We start from the raw sequence: 16,680 nt of genomic DNA, 5'->3' as shown, positions 1-16,680 counted from the left end.
TGGCTGTATGCTGTTCAAGGCAGCCTTGTAAATTTACAAGTCACAAAGCCATAGCAAAGCTGGTTGGAAGGAACATCTGTAGGTAACCTACTCTGATTCCAGGACTGTCATAAATACCAGATCAGGTCAGCTGGGACTTGCAGACTTCTAAAGACGGGGTATCTTTATTGAGCCACTGGTCTCCCTCCCTTCTGAGGATTTTTGTATTAAAACTACTTTTATTATTTGGTCCATGTGTGGAACTACCAAGTGGTTTATAAATTATGGTTAGTATAAGCTGGAGACTAGGAGGTGGCAGCAAGCAGGGTATCTTGAATTGGAATAGGTGACCTGAGGAGATAATGCGTGTGAGCTTCCTTATTAGAAATACTTTTTTCTTTGCTATTTCTTAGGTGTGTTTTTATAACACCTATTGCTTTCAGTACATTTGTACACTGTATATCTTCTGAAAGACTCAGTGTGTTAGTGATTCAAAGTATGTCTTGCTGCTGTCAGAAACATTACTTCAGCCAAGGAAGTAATTTAAGCCTTTTAAAATTATCTTTTTACATAAGGTTACAGGCAAAGGACCTCTAGCCAACTTCAGAGGAGTAGTTTGAGAGTTTGCCACTGACGGTGCCTGTTCAACCCCATAGTTGATTTACCCTCTGTGCAGAATCTGTGCCCACCTCAGCCTGGCAGTTGAAGCTAAGTAACTGCTCTGTGGTGGCATGGCTGCAGTGTTCGTGTGGTTGTGCTACATGTGACAGGACCTGTAGCAGGTAGCTGATAAAGGCTGGCACGTTGCCGGTGTTTTTTCTGAATGTGTCAGCCCCTGGCCTGAAAATCTAAACTAGCAGAACTCAATATGTGAAAATCTGGTCCTCAGTTAATTTAATCCAAAGATTTTTCCACTTAAAGGTAAGTGAATTGGAACTTTTAGGTGCTAAATTTAACTTGAGACTGGTGGTGCTCTCTATACAGATACATTCTTAGTTCATCGCAGATGTCTGCCTGAGAATTGTGTAAGTCTTATGGTACATATATTTAGTAGGTGTGCTTTATGTTAACCCATATGTCATACTCCATTTTCAAAGACTTCTTTTCCTTGATTCAGTCTGCACAGAAGGTAAGGTACATTTTCCTTGGGTTTCTAGCCATTATTTTTTCATAATCCTTGTTCCATCTGCTAACCTGCATCTTCTTTCCTGCATGTTTTTCAGATGTTGCTGTGAAGGAAGAAATACTTTTTTTTAAGTTAACTGCTATTCTTCCTATCATTTTTTTCTCATTTTTCAGAAGGAAATGTTGGAGAAAAGAGTGTATTTATATTAACTAGGCTATTTTTTGAAGGTTGCTGCATCATACATCACCCAATTCAAGTAAATATTCACCAAAAAGTATGTTGAAAATAATAAAATAAAATGAAAACTTTCATTTTAATTCCACTCGAATCTTTCTTTTTGTAAAAAAGCAAGACAGTCTAGCTACCCCATGTTTTTATGCCTTCATGTTCTTGGCAGGTAATATTCTTTTACAGGGCTATAACAAGGATCTACCATATCATCAGACTTCTTTTTGAGTCACTATGTCGAGAAAGCTTATGTTAGATATCTGCTTTAGTCCATGAAATGGTCAGCACTGTTCTCAGTCATAGCAATTATGTTGTCAATGCGTCTCGATTCATTCAATATATAACAAAATTGCTAACTTTTTTTGCACAAAATGTTTGGGTTGTTGTTCTAAAACACACTTCTCTGTTATTACTTGTTCTGTAAGGTAAAACCCCTGAGTTTATTTTTGGTAGTTGAGGATGCTTTAAATTTGGTTATTCATTCAGGCTGTGGAGTTTCAAATCTAGTTTGATTTATTGTATTTTATCTGGTTTGATTTTATGTGGAGTTTCAAATCTAGATGCTTTGAGCCCTGTGCCTTGTCTCTTATGTGTGCCTTATTTCAGAATCAGGTAAGATGTTCAGGAAAGTCACAGTGTAATAAATTGAAAATAGAGTAGTGTAATAAATCTGAAAATACAGGTGCCTAGGCATCTATGGATAGGTGTGTGTATATGTATGCAGGCATTTGCACACACAAGCAGGTATCTGGTATTAAATGCAATTCCTGCCAGTATTTTCATAAATACAAATATCAGATATGTTTGTGTTAGAACCATTACAGGCACCTGGTAATATTTGACAATGTATTCCACATAATTTATGTGACTATTTTTTTCCTTTTTAAAAATTTTTTTAAAGTTTTAAATTGCTTATTAGTAGTCCTGAATGTGAGCATAGTGGTCATCTTGGAGTGATGGTTTTGCTCTGAATAAACAGGTCAAAAGTGGGCCTGTTTCAATTTACCATGCGAATGTAGAAGTTATCTTGCATATATGGCTTGATGACAAAACTACTTGATTTAAGATATGTGGCTTGTGAACCCTACCCTGTAGGCAGTAAATCACTTGCCTTACCTTCAAAGAGGTTTTTAGTTATGTCTGTGTCCTTTTATAGCACAGTTGGGTGTGAAGGACATTTTAGGAAGGGGTTTGCTTTCTTGTAAAATACCAGATTTTGCCACAGACAGAAAAAACAATCAGTAATCTGATTTCATTGGTAACTTCAGTATGTTTGTTTGGAGATTTTTAAATATTGCTTGTGCTTTGAGGGTATTTTTTACTGTAACATAAAGTGGTCCCAGACCCTAATATGTGGTTCACTTTACAGTGTCAGAGAACAAATTATGCAGGTAAGATCATGTATTTCTTAAGTTTGTGGCATAAGCTCTAGATTTCACTCCTTTAAGAACAGTGGTCTGAATGCTTCTTTTATGACTTAATAATTAAGTGATATATTATGGGCCTTGCTGCGGGTTTGGTTTTTTTCTTTTCTTTTTTCTTTTTCCCCCCAAAAGGCAGCCCAAGATAGATATTTGTAGTTTAATGTTTGATTTTTTTGTTGAGTCTGGTTCTGATTCATCATGTTTATGTGACTTAACTGTCAGCCATCTGTTAGTTACAGTTTAACTTTGAAGTCTGTGTGTAATTTGGTTTTATTAATGAAGCACAACAAACAGCATTATGAAGCTTTTCTCTTTTAATCTTACAAGGAAAAAAATCACTATCTAAAAAAGCGATCACAAAGAAGAGGAAGGGTGTCACAAAGTCTACCATACCAGAATTTCAGGTAAATTTTTTTAATTTTTGTTTTAAGCACTTGTAATCTGAATGTCTGTAAAATAAATCCTTTAGTTTCTGATAGAGGTCTTGGAAGTCCTAATAAAATATTAATTTCCTTCTTCTGGTTCAAAAGGTTTAATCTGATAGTGTTTTTATGCATGCATTTCACCTTCTCCTGGTAGAGAATGTTTTAGTGGTTTAAATTATGTGCTGCTTAGACAGTGTTTCACAGTATTGTTTAAGATTCCAGATAAATCTATTACAGGACAAACCTGCAAAAAATAGGAATTGTTCATGGGATTTTTTAAGCTAGATACAGTTTTCTAGGATAAAATTATTTGTGTTTTGCATGAGGTGTGGTACTGTGGTCCTTGAATTGAAACCTAACTTGCTTCACTGAAGGACTTGTGAAAAAATTCCTAGGTTCCTGTGCGCATCTTACTTGCAACTTTTACCCCTTATCTGCATGTGAACATTAGATCCGAGAGCACCAGGAAAAGAGTGCTAATTATAATGATGGTCACAATTTTTGGATGCATGCCTGCTTGGATTGAAGTTCTTTGGCTATATATGCATATATTTTAATATTTTTCTTCCTGAAAGCAGTCTGAGCTATTTTGAGCAATAGATCCACATTAAATCATGGAATATACTGAGTTGGAAGGGACCCATAAGGATTGAGTCCAACTCCTAAATCGTTATTCTTTAAAACCCTTACACTGAATCAATTCATTCTGTCGTGATGATGTGCTTCAGGTGGACCTAGTAGAATATCTGGTGATGAAATTGGTTAGTTGTAGAAAATGTTGAGAAAAGACTGATTTTTAAGCGTACACAGACGTTTTGTCTATGTGCTAGTGGTAGTGACTAAAATATTTTCTAGCGATTCCAAAAAATAGGTACAATGTCTAAAAAAAATAATTTTTCCGAGCACATTAAGTGCATGCCATGGATGTGTGTGGTTAGGTTAGAAGTAGTTTTTTACAGTTTTGAACTACTGTATTTAAGTAGTCTGTCATTATTTAAAATTTAGCTCAACTTTTTTACAAGATAAATTTTACATTTACCTAAATATAAATGTAACTTCATTATATTTACCTACGTAAAATGTTAATTAAAGTCTAACAGTAGTCCTGACCTTTTGGCTAAGATTCATTAGTATGAGCATTTTAATCTTCTTACAGAACTTCTAAACAGTTTAACCTGTCTCTTTTTAAGAGTACAGACAGGGCTGGTATGACTATTAGAAGCATTTGCAAATATTAAAACATTTCTATTTGGGATACTACTAAGACTTAGAGCCTAGTAAAGTACACTTCAAGATAGTCTACTCCACATACATTGATGGCTACACTTAATGTAATTACAGAACAGTTTGAGGGTGAGAGCATGTATAAACATATATATATTTAACATTTTATAAAACAGCTTTAGTGTATATAGGCCCTGTGAGGTATGTCAGGGAAGATGTAAGAATATTGCTATTCATATCTGAAAATCAGCCTATTAATGTAAAGAAAAAAAAAGTTAGTATTAGTAAATTCTCTAATATATAAATGTGACCCAAATTATAAATGGAAATCAACTATTAACAACAGGAACAAAACAAGAAAACCCCAAACAAACCAGAAGATAATAGTACTACTTCATCTTAACATTTCTAAATGCTGGTTTTGGACAATCTTTTAAGGAAACTTACTGCACAGCTTTTCTGCTCTCCATCGTAGTTTGAATGTGGTGGTCAGAGCAATAAAACATAGGTCAGTGAGCATCACACATCAGTGATTTCAGACCTTATATTAATTTCCTAGCTCAAGGCTGCTTTAATGAAAACAACACAACAAAACAAAAAACAAGCTCAAAACAAAACCAGATGCAATTTAAATTCTCTTTATCAAATAAAGTCCTGGTTTTCGTATTTTTAAAATTGAGAAGTCAAGTTTTAGCTTTACAGATCATGAATTAGTTGGCTGTTGTGTACTTCCTTTTAAAAGAAATTCTGAGTTTGAAGTTTATTACTGCTGCTTACTAATGTTGTAAAGAAATTACAGTAATTGTTTTAACATAGGAAGGGAGACTAATGTGGTTTTGAGGGGGTTTCTCTCCCAGTTACAAAGTATATTTATGTTTGGTAACAAACGCATTGTCTCAAGTCTTTCCCCCTTTCCCCTCCATACATACACATGTAGCTATACAGGTCTACATGTACTAAACTAAGGAAGAAAGGAACACATATTTTAAGGATATTGTGTCTTAACAGTTTGAGTTTTATCAGCTGTGGTCTATATTAAATACTGGTATTGTAAGAGGGCTGTCTGGACATTTTCCACATGGAGATAGCATCAATAAAAGAGCAGGTTCATAGGAAATAGAAGTACAACTTTATTAGAGTCATTACACAGATAACTTGAAGTTTAGCATGAGACCCCATTGAAGTGAGTAAAAATTATGCTAAAAGATGGGCTGAAGTTAAAGAAGGAAGTGAGGGAGTATCAGTGATCTGGGGAAGCGTACCAGGTTTGTGTTTGTGAATAGATTCACAAATTAGATTTGTTTTTATAACAATAAATTGTTTGTTTATAAATTCTGATAAATTAATCACAGGAGTGTTAGAAGTTGGAATAGAGCTTGGTCATGGTGTCCTTCCAAAAATCATGGGAGTTTTCCTGTCTTTCCTCTTTGAAGTCCCAGTAATCAAAGAGGGTCTTTGAAAGATTGTATCTGTAGTGGTTTGACCCTGGCTAGAGGCCAGGTGCCCACCAAAGTTGCTCTGTCACTCCCTTCCTCAGCTGGAGAGGGGACGGGGGCTGTGAGGGAGACCGGGGGCGGTGAAGAAAGGATACAGTGAGTGGCGCTCAGGTCAAGAAAAGGACAGGGAGAGATCATTCCACAGGTAGCATCATGGACTCAGCATGGAATAAAATGCATCTACTTTATTACCCAATGAAACCATAGTTGGATAATGAGAAATAAAACCAAATATTGATACACCTCCTCTCGTGCCTCCCTTCTTCCTGGGCTCAACTGTGTTCTGGAATTCTCTCTCTCCTTCCCCACCTAAGCAGCATAGGGGGACATGGAATGGGGATTGGGGTCAGTTCATCATGCATTTCCTGTGCCGCTCCTTCCTCCTCAGGGAGAGGATTCTTCATACTTTTCCCCTGCTCCAGCATGGGGTCACTGTCACAGGAGACAGTCATCCACGAACTTCTCTAATGTCAGTCTTTCCCATGGGGGCTTCAGGTCTTCACACACTGCTCCAGTGTGGCTTCCATGGAGTGCAGGCCTTCAGGAACTGACTGCTCCAGCACAGTCCCCCACAGGGTCATAAATTCCCCCCAGCAAACCTGCTCCAGTGTGGGCTCTTCTTTCCACGGTCTGCAGGTCCTGCCAGGAGCTTGATCCAATATGACTTGTAGTGTCTTCCATATGTGTCCACCCACACCTCTGTGGGGTCTCTCCCCAGGCTGCATGTGGGATCTCTACTCCCCATCATCTTCTGTGGGCTGCAGGGGGACAACTCACTCCACCATGGGTTTCTCCATGGGCTGCAGAGGAATCTTTCTGTCTGGCACCTGCAGCGCCTCCTTCCCACCTGCTTCTTCACTGGCCTTGGTGTCTGCAGAGCTTCTTGCATCTTCTCACTCCCTTCTTTGGTGGCAAAAAGTGGCTGCTTGGTTTTGGAGTTTTTTACCTTCTTAAATATGTAATCACTGAGATGCTATGACCATTGCTGATGGGCTTGGCCTTGGTCAGCAGCAGGTCCGGCATTGGCCCTGTGAGACCTCGGGGAAGCTTCTTGCAGTCACTTGCAGAAGCCACCCCTGCAGCCCTCCCACTACTACAAAAACCTTGCCACACAATCCCAAAACAGTATCCTAACAGGGAAGTTGAACACTGAATTTGAAAATTTACGGATAGTAAATTATCTGAAGCTTTTATTGTATTAAGTTAAAAAACAAGATGCTTATTGCCTATGAAAATGAAGTCCATATATAGAATGTACTGTGCCTGATGTGAAAATGTCTGTGTTACAGTTAGCATACACATAACTTAATTGCACATTAATGGAGATATTTACATCCTGAATCTTTAAGCCACCGTGTAGTGTTTGAGAGAACAGGGGATAATCCTTTAATACCTTTGAGTCATAAAGGAGACAGTTTTTCCTCTTCAGATTTTTTTCTTGTGGTAGATGATTAGAAGTCATATTCTTCAAGAGCAGTATATGAAACTGCCAGTGAGCTATCAGAATATGATTGCATGATTAGATTGTAACGTTAATACCTTGGGGTTTGCCTTCACTTACCTCTTAAAACACAGAAAACAATTTTGAAAGTCAGTATCCTATGCAGAAAATTGAATTGCTAAGTTCAACCAATTAAAAGCTATGAGCAAAGAACACTGACACATTTACAGTAGTCTCATTTTGAGAAATAGATGCCTAGATTCTATATCAAAATTATCATACAAAATATGCTACACTTTTTTTATTACTGTGTTCATCTTTCCTTCAAAATGCTGGCTTCTGTTTATAGGATGGCAAGGGTTAACCAAATGAGAATTTTCAGAAAGAACTTCTTCCCAATCATTGTGCAACTTCAGTATCACGTCTCAAATCCTACTGTGAATGAAGAAGTATAAATTACTGAACTTTTTAATAGAGGTTTTCAGTATTAAACTCATTTTGACAGTAAATCCTCTAAGATGATGTTTTACCAGTGGCTAGTTGACACAGATATCAGCCTCAAATCCACACCTCTTCTGATAAAAATTGAGACTTAGATTTGATGGCTCTTCCCTGCAAACCCCAGCCCCAAGAGGACTAAACTTTATCTACTTGCATTGTTTTTCCAGTTGATTTAGTTTGGATTGGTACACACTAACAACTTTGGGAGTTGGATCCTTTGGGAATTCTCTCATGTTACAGTTCTTAAAGTGACAAACAGGACTGGGACCTGTGAAAAGTTTGACCACATGAATTGTCTGATGTGTGATGTATGAGTTCTTTGTGGTAGATTCAAAGATGGAGTTGGTATTTTCAGGACAGCTTTCATCTACAAGTACTGAAATCATCCTTCCAAAAATTCTTGCCTTTCTAGAAATGAATTCCTAGACAGAAATTCACCCACTTCTAGAAAATGAAGTCAGTATTTTTCTGTTCATAGTTCTGCTGTGTCTTTCATCAGTGGTACACTGAATTAGATGTGTCTCATAGGAGAAAATAAAAAGCTGTGATGAAATCTAAAAGCTGGGTTGTCAGGTATATGGTCAGAGGAGTGGATTATAATTGAGTAGGAAAAAACATCATCCATTCCTTTATTGACTTTTGTCAAGGGCTTGATGTGACAAACTCACACCAATTTTTTGTAATAATACAGATCCTGGATTTCTTTGCAGGCCAGGTGGGAAAAGAAAAGCCATTATTTGGTTTCTGGTTTAGATCTTATATATTTGGAACTCTGTTAACTGCAGGGTAGAGACATGGATGTTGAACCTGGTAGAGTTACACACAGTAAAACTTTCCTGGGTTAAGAGGAAAACCTTTTGCATGTTAATTTTACATACTCTGTCTACAGCAAGACAGTGCCATTTTCCTTATTCACATGCTATTTTAAACCTGATAAATGTGAACACGATAAACTTCAGTTTCAGTCATTCCAAGTGTTACAAATATAATCGCATGTATGGTTAGAGGTTTCTGAAATTAATATGCTTTTCTAAAAGTGTCAGTTGTGTGTTTTAATAGTGAAACAAAAGGTGGTTTAACATGAATATAAATATAAAATGTCTCTTGTAATTCAAGTAAAAATACATTGTTATGAATTACTGATTTGGGGAAAAAATTAAGACTCAGTAGTTGTATGATACAGGCACTTTTGCATGTTGTTTTCTGTTTGGATTTGATTTTCTTAAATTATTTCAACATGGTTTTAGTAGTAATGAAAACATTTCCACTTAAGGCTGTTCAGAAAGAAGCAAGTCTTAACATATGATAGCTCCTAACAGCTTAATAATTTCCAGTTTATTAAGTCTTTAATTATCCCAAATGACGGTAAAGAAAAACATACAGATTACTTCTTGTTTAACAGTGGTTTTTCAAGTAAATGGCATCCATAGTCTGAAAGTAAAATGAAAAAAGCTGTTTTCTCAAGAAAGTGGTAAGAAGAATATAATATGTAGATAGGTAGATTTGATAGGCATGGCTAGGTTATCTTTCAAGAATACTCTGTGTAAAGTGATGTTCAGGAAAATGTTGCAATAAGTGTAATCTTGTAACCACACTGTAGTCCAAAGCTCGTTAGCTTTAATTCACCATGGGGTTGTTTAGTATACAAACCTCTTCCAACTCATAAATATACTTGAGACAAATTGGGTAGTTGTCATTCAAACAAGTTTTAAGAAAATACCTACATTTTAAATGGAAGCTTACAGACAGAGATACTGTTGATGTCTGAAAAGTGAAGTCTTTCCTCCTTAGATTTTCTTCCTTTCAAAAAACCCTACTTTTTTTTACATTTAAAAATGCTTAAGAAAATAAAAATCAAATGATGGCACTAAGTAATAACATGTGCTTTTACTTTTTAATTTCATTGTTCATTTTCCAAGTCCCACATTACCAAGTGTTTGTGTTCATTTGTTTTTTAGCTTATTTGCACTAATCTTGATGAACTCAGGGAATTAATCACAAAGATTGAGAATGAACTCAAAGATCTGGAGGACATTAAAAAGAAATCGGTATGTGACATTACAAGCTTTCTCTTGTGTGGGTATAACATGGTGCCAGTTATTTGCTGAGGCCTGTCAACTGAAGATTTTATGTCTGTTCAGTAGCTGCATGAAGCCTCATGAGGTTGATACCTGGAGACTGTGACTTTAATCTTTGCTGTATGTAGTGTTCTGTTCACAATGCTTTTATGATAAGTAAATTCAGTAACTGTGTTAACACTTTTGACTGCCAAAACAAAATGTGGATAGTGCCAATGCCTTAGAAGGTATAGTTCATTTCTATTAAACATGTGACTGTTTTTTCCTGAGGACAAACTCTTGCCCAACAAGTAATTACACGGTAGAGTTTTCATATCTGCCTATGCAGTGCTGATCAGATCTGCTTTTGTGAGTTGACTTTTACTTTGCTGCTTAGGATTCCTAACCCCTTTTGTTTGCAAGTAACTTACTACAACAGGCTTTGTTCAATTTTTATTCACAAAGATTGTATGGGAAAGCGTGGGATCTAACTTTCAATACCAGGCTGAGATACAAATTCTAACAGTGTACCCTGGAATAATGGTCAGACAAGAGAATCCCACGCATTTGGGGTTTTGTATGAAGTAGTGATTCTCATCAAGATGGTGAATGGTTTTAAATACATAGCACTAATTTAAATGGCTTTCTAAGTCAATTCTTCTTATTACTACTTTTTTTTTCAGTTTTGTTTATTAAAACTTTGGTAGGTACATCTGTGGTATTTCTATGAACAGTGGTAGTTAAAAATGCTGCTTTTTCTATTCTGTAGAAATTAGGCTACTGATTTCTGTGAATGTCTTTAATCTTATGCAGAAACAGTTTATTCTTAAGTTATTTCAATAGCGGGAGAGGCATGATAGGTGAGAGCGAATATGAATTAGGACTTTGAAAAACAAATTTCCTTGCAGACATTTAGCATAATAGGTGTTGAAATAACCAAAGGAATAAAAGCAGGCTTAACTTGAAATTATCTTGTAGTTGCTAAATTGCACATTGGTTTTATGGTAAGTGTCAAGAGGTTATCAGAAAGGTTATATCAACAATACAATAAAAAGCCAAAAATGGTGATACACATCAGTTTATCAATAATCTTAGACTTTTAGCCTACTAGTAAAACAGTACCAACAAGACTTTTTCAAGGGTAGACAAATGCTAAATATGTCATAATTGCTCTTTGAACTGAAATCTGATAATGTCATTATGTAATTAAGTTGCATGACTTCAGTAGGAATACTATGTTTAGTTCTAATCGCACCATCTTAAAAACAACAAACTCTTAAGTACGGAGGGGAGTTAAGATACAGCTCATTCAGGGTTTAGAAGTTGTGAGGTAAGGACAATCTTTCTATGTGCTTATATAGATCTATCAGCTCATGACTCTAGGTCTCCTAACACTTGTGTCGTTAGAAAGTTTATATGTGGAGTAAAAAGTTAGGATTAATTGCTGAAGAAGTGATTTCAAAGCAACAGAAAATTACTGATTTAAAAAAAAATCAAATTGTTTTTGTATTCACTTTTTAAAAAATACAAATAGATCTTAAATTAGATGGAAAGTCAAACTTGGCTTTCTAAAATGAGGTTTCACTTTGCAAGGGTAAGTATTAGAATTTTTCAAGTCTAGCACCCTGTCTAAATGTGTTAGATGTCTTAAAAAATGGAGGAAATGCAGATTTTCATTTTTCAGCTCTGATAAAAATGACAGTGGCAGTTTCAGAAGCATCCAGAATAAGAGTTCCAGGTTTTCTGCAGTGCCTACTCAACATTAAGTAAAGCATTGTTCTAATTCGATGATGGAAATTTGACCTAATGTGAAAGCTTATTTTATCAGTATGGTATTCATTTTGATGCTGTTCATGGACTTTTCTTGTTTTGACCCAAAGATAGTGCTCTTCTTACTGCATCATAGTAACTTTATTTAATTTTTTTGTTTGTTCCCTTATAATAATGGCCTAGGTTAAGATGCAAGAATCTTTCTTCTTCATGACTAACCTACTCAGTAATTCCAGTTTTAGTAGTTGTTAGCACATGCTACTGAGAGACACCCCCAAGGCAAACTTTAAAACTGATATTAAATACTAACACATATTAGAAATACAGCTTCTCTAATTTATATTGAGATGTTAATTTATAAACTTTTTCTTAGTCCTAACTGCCTTTTGTTTCCTATAAGACCATTCTAGAGTACATAAAGGGAATTCCTTCTCCAGAACTTGGAAGTACTGGGGGCTGTAATGAAAAAGCTGAACTGTAAGACTTCTTTAACACAAGTAAACTTAATGTTTTGCTGCATTTTTTTGTAGGTAACTGGACCAGTAGTATCTCACACTCTCAAACCGTGCGTTTGAGCCAACCAATGTCATGAGAGATTTTTAGCCCAAACAAGTTTTCTTTGGCAAGTTAAAAGCAAATTAGAACAGGGTTATGTAATGGAAAGCCAGAGGTAATTTTAAGTGTAGGCTACAACACTGAAATAATAAACCTTGTAGTTCTCTACAACAATGAAATAATAAACCTTCTGGAAAGGATTTTCACTGTTCGGTTGATAAGTACAGAATCGAACTGGTTTATTTTGTACACCTGTATTGTTTTTGGAACTGAGTAGTATTTTTCCATTTTAAAAGTATTACACTTTTGGTTGATGACTGGTGAGTTTGTTGTAATGATGATGAGATTTGCCTTGGTGCAAACTTGCCATGACTGCTTAGAGATGAAAATGAAATTTGACCTCAGTTCTTTGATTTCAAACAGAAGTTCAAGTTAGTCTTAGAATTCTCTCTTGCCAGACTCCTTTGCTCTTGAATTCTAGCCATGGTTCTGAAAGTGAGGCTGCAATTCCACATATGCTTTCAACTGACACAAGCCAGAACTGCTGCCAAATAAGTAGTTGCTACTCTCTGTGTCTCTGGCAGCTTATATTTTCTCTGTCACCTCATGAGAAAGGGTGGCAAAATTCTTTGTTCAGCTGCATGGTGACAGAGTTAGTTGGTGATAAACCTAGCTACTTTTTTACTGCTTGCTGAGGTGTTTGTAACCCAGATCAGTTTTCTAGTGCAATTTATGGTGTAATTGCACAAATACCTGTACAAATACCTGTCCTGCCACAGTTTGAGGGATCATTGTAAGGACAGGAATGAGTATCTGGGACAAAAGAAAGTGGAATTGGTTTTGACAGAAATGTGCCTTTTTGTGGCAGGTGAAGTTGTACATTATATTGCAATCAAGGGTGCTTTTAAAAAAAAATCTATCCCTTCAGCTATTAAACAGTTTCACTCCTTTACCACCTACTACATTTCAAGAGGGAGAGGAGAGAATAAATGAGTCAGATTTACTACAGGAGCTGCAGAAAGGGGACTTGAAGGACTTCGGTCTAACGCTCTGTGCACTGTCTAGTGAAAGGATGGATCGCTCCCGAAGGAATGTCTAAGAATGTTGTCAGGCTCTTGTACATACCATAGGAAATGCAAAGTGACATCCCTTCATGTTAAAGCCACTGACTAAAAAGTAGACTAAAAATGGAATTAATTGAGAAAAAACAGAATTTACATTAACAGGAATTAGATTCTAGTAAAATTTGTCTGGTTTATGACTAATACTGACATAGATAGGCGTGGGGGAAGCTCCAAGCTGTCAGTAGACAATTACCGATCTGATTTAATTTTGGTAAAAAAAAAAAAATTGAGATGTTTTTTGCATTCTTACTTCATGTTTGTGGAAAATTTAGGCTGTATATGTATGCATAGCGTTTCAGTTGAATGTGAGCTCCTAGAAACTTGTTATAATTAACAAACAGATCAGGACATGTAAAGTATCCTAATTCTGCTTGAAAATCTACTTGTAGCAGTATTGAAGAAGAAATAATTTTTACAAACAGATGTGGCAATGAAGCGTTTTACCAATATACGTAGAATGACATAAAGACTTCTGTCTCATATATGAAATTTCTTTTATGAAAAGAGATGGTAAAGTAGCACCTTCAATCCTGATAGATACTCAAGGTTGGAACTATCAGTTTCTGACGTTTTAGGTTCTATTTTTCCCCAGGTGTCTTTTGTGTCTGGTAAAATCAGTGTCAGGTTGCAGAGTGAATGGAAATGTCTTTACTGCCTTTCAGATAATGACCTTCTCATGATCTGAAGTCTTTGGGGTTTTATGTGAAAGTGTTAATTAGGCTGTTTTTTAAATCAGTTGTATGTATTTAACTCTTGCATATCATAGTGTCACTCGATTAACTTTTTTTATGACCTTTTTGCCACTGTGTAGTGTGAAAATGCCATCACTGCAAATACTTTGATCAAAAAGTGAATTCTGGGCTTTTGGGGTTCAAAATTGAGTTTTGACAGGCACATTTAATTCTAGACAGCGTCTTGATTATGTGAAAGCATAGATTGTATTGCAGAGAACATAAATACTGAAAGTTTCCTTGTTCACTGAAATGCAAGACCTTGTTTTGGCAGCACCACTGGACTTGAATCATTCCCTGCAAGTCTGATCGGTAAGTGCATAGCTGTCTGGGGAGTGAGAAGGGAAGCTGGAACCCGGGATTCCCACAGTTAAGTTGACAAGGTTAAAATGGATAAAGAGCTGTACCTTCCTGAGAAGGAGATCTGACTCTCTCTACAGGGAAAGAAAAGTCAGACGAAGGTGAGGGGAAGGAGAATTACTTAGTCAAAGACACCAGCCAAGTTCACAGCTAATTAGGGTTTGGAGAAAATGCATTAAAGATTTATTGTTTTGCAGAGGCCTGTGAGACATTGATGTTCTTAACTTATGTTATTTACCTACAAAGATACAAACATCCTTAATAAAGGTTTTAGGCTCTGCCATCTTCTAATGTTGCTCCTGAAGGTTTTAATGAGACAGTTGTACATGTCTGGTTTTGGGAGTGGATATGTACATGTCTGGTTTTGGGAGTGGATATGTACATGTCTGGTTTTGGGAGTGGATATGTACATGTCTGGTTTTGGGAGTGGATATGTACATGTCTGGTTTTGGGAGTGGATATATTTTTTTTTAAAGTAGGTGAATCAGAAGTGCTGAAAGCAAACTGAGTTTTTCTGCAGCTCTGAGTCCATATCACCCACAGAGTGCACCTGAAAGCTCAAATACCCATGGTTCAGGTCACAAATATTTAGAAATTCAAATACTCAGATATCCCAGTGGAAACTATTGGGTTAAATCTTACTTTTCAGAAGGAGACAAATTTCCTTCTCCCCATTTGTCTCTTCTATTGGCTTCTTCCTCCCCTTCTGAGAGACGTGTACCACACTTGAGGCTTTTGCATGTAAGGAGTTTTTAGTTGTACTTGTTTTCACTTTTACATGCAAATGAATAATTGTAGTCTGAGAAATCTGTGTTTGTGCACACATTTGCAGGTTTAAACTGCAGATTGAGATCCTTATTCCAATAAATGTTTAGGTTAACAGAATTTTAGTAGACCTGCTTGAAGCCTTGCAGCTGAAACATTTTCTTTTGATTTAAGCTGAGCTTCTGTGTCACTATGCATCTCTGTCTGTAATGCATCAAACACATTCTTTTTTCATTCTTCCAAAGAGCCTGGTATTACTTTCTGTGACTTGCCTGCATCCTTTAAAAACAGTTACGAGCACAAAATGTGGAGACTGAAATTTACACATTTACATCCGTGCAGTTTCCTGTACTTCTGAGGAGAGATTGAGCATGCGGATGTTCCGTAAATCCAAACAGCTTTTTAATTGTCAAGCAGCTGTTTAGTTTTACAATATGGATGAATGAAGCCAAGTTTAGTCTTCACATTTTAAAACTTTGTCCATAATAATGACTTTTTTTCCCAGTTCTGGTATTTCTGTCTTCTGCTTGTCTCACTAGCCTTTAAATGTTTGTCCTCGTCTTCAGTTCTTAGCTCCTCCAGTATCTTTTTCTGTCTATACTGTCTAATTTTTTCACAACTAGTTTCTGTTAGCTTCTTATGATCTTTCATGGCTTTTCTTTCATATCTAGCCCTCCAATATATGTTTTATGAGAAGCTCTCCTTAAACCAGTCTTACCATGTACCTTGTACAGTTAGAAAAGTGTGGATTCTGCATCAAAGGTGTGAATGTGTACTCACACACATTTAATTTGGAACATTTTTGTCATAGAGATGCTGCTGTATATTCATAACATTTCAGAGTGCTTAGGGTTTTGTTCAGTTAGTAGATTATTTAGAAAACTTATTCAGGGCATTCTTGACAGCAGAGTTATAACAAAAGAGCTGTTTTTTAGATAAGCTGCTGAAGAATAAATACTTGTATATCCAAAGTTAAGAAGATGCAAAATTCATCTATAAGAAAGGGAGAAAAGTAACAATAATAACAGGTTAAGAGAGACAGGTGTTCTGTAAATAGTTTTAAAAGATACTGGATACATCCAGTTTCTTCTGAGTTACAGAAGTGTAAGTTAGTTAATATTTTGAAGTTCTTCCAAAAAAGTGTAAAATACGAAAGTTCAATGCTGGATAATTAAACTCTTCTGAGTTAGGCTCAAGAAGATAGTAAGAACATACTGATAAAATTTCTCCTGTGTTTTTGTAGTTTGTACCTTTAAAATAAATATGGTAGATTAATCAACACAATGATCATGTAGTAATTTTGCCTAAAGAAGATTAGAACATGTGTCTAAATGTCTGAATGAAGTAATTTCATAGCAATGAACTTAATTGTGAGATAAAGACATGAGCAGCAGTAAGAAATTCATTAGGGTTTTTTTTCCTTTAACTTCATTTGCAGTGTTTAATAAGAGAGTATGGGATACCATTTTCAGAT

The 16,680-nt window shown here is 36.0% G+C and overlaps 1 protein-coding gene across 1 annotated transcript in view; it reads left to right on the top strand.

Moving 5' to 3' along the window:
* BRD10 (bromodomain containing 10) overlaps positions 1 to 16,680 on the top strand; it is a gene marked incomplete at its 5' end in the record, with an annotated part of 54,259 nt that overhangs the window by 21,533 nt on the left and 16,046 nt on the right. Inside the window, 2 exons of the mRNA XM_084277880.1 lie at positions 3,085 to 3,161; positions 9,803 to 9,892. Coding sequence (XP_084134006.1) covers positions 3,085 to 3,161; positions 9,803 to 9,892 — 167 coding nt within the window. The remainder of the gene's footprint in view (positions 1 to 3,084; positions 3,162 to 9,802; positions 9,893 to 16,680) is intronic.

The sequence above is a fragment of the Gallinula chloropus genome (genome assembly GCF_964237585.1).
Source record: "Gallinula chloropus genome assembly, chromosome: Z".
Lineage (NCBI taxonomy): Eukaryota > Metazoa > Chordata > Aves > Gruiformes > Rallidae > Gallinula > Gallinula chloropus.
This window is presented reverse-complemented; position numbering and strand designations above follow the sequence as displayed.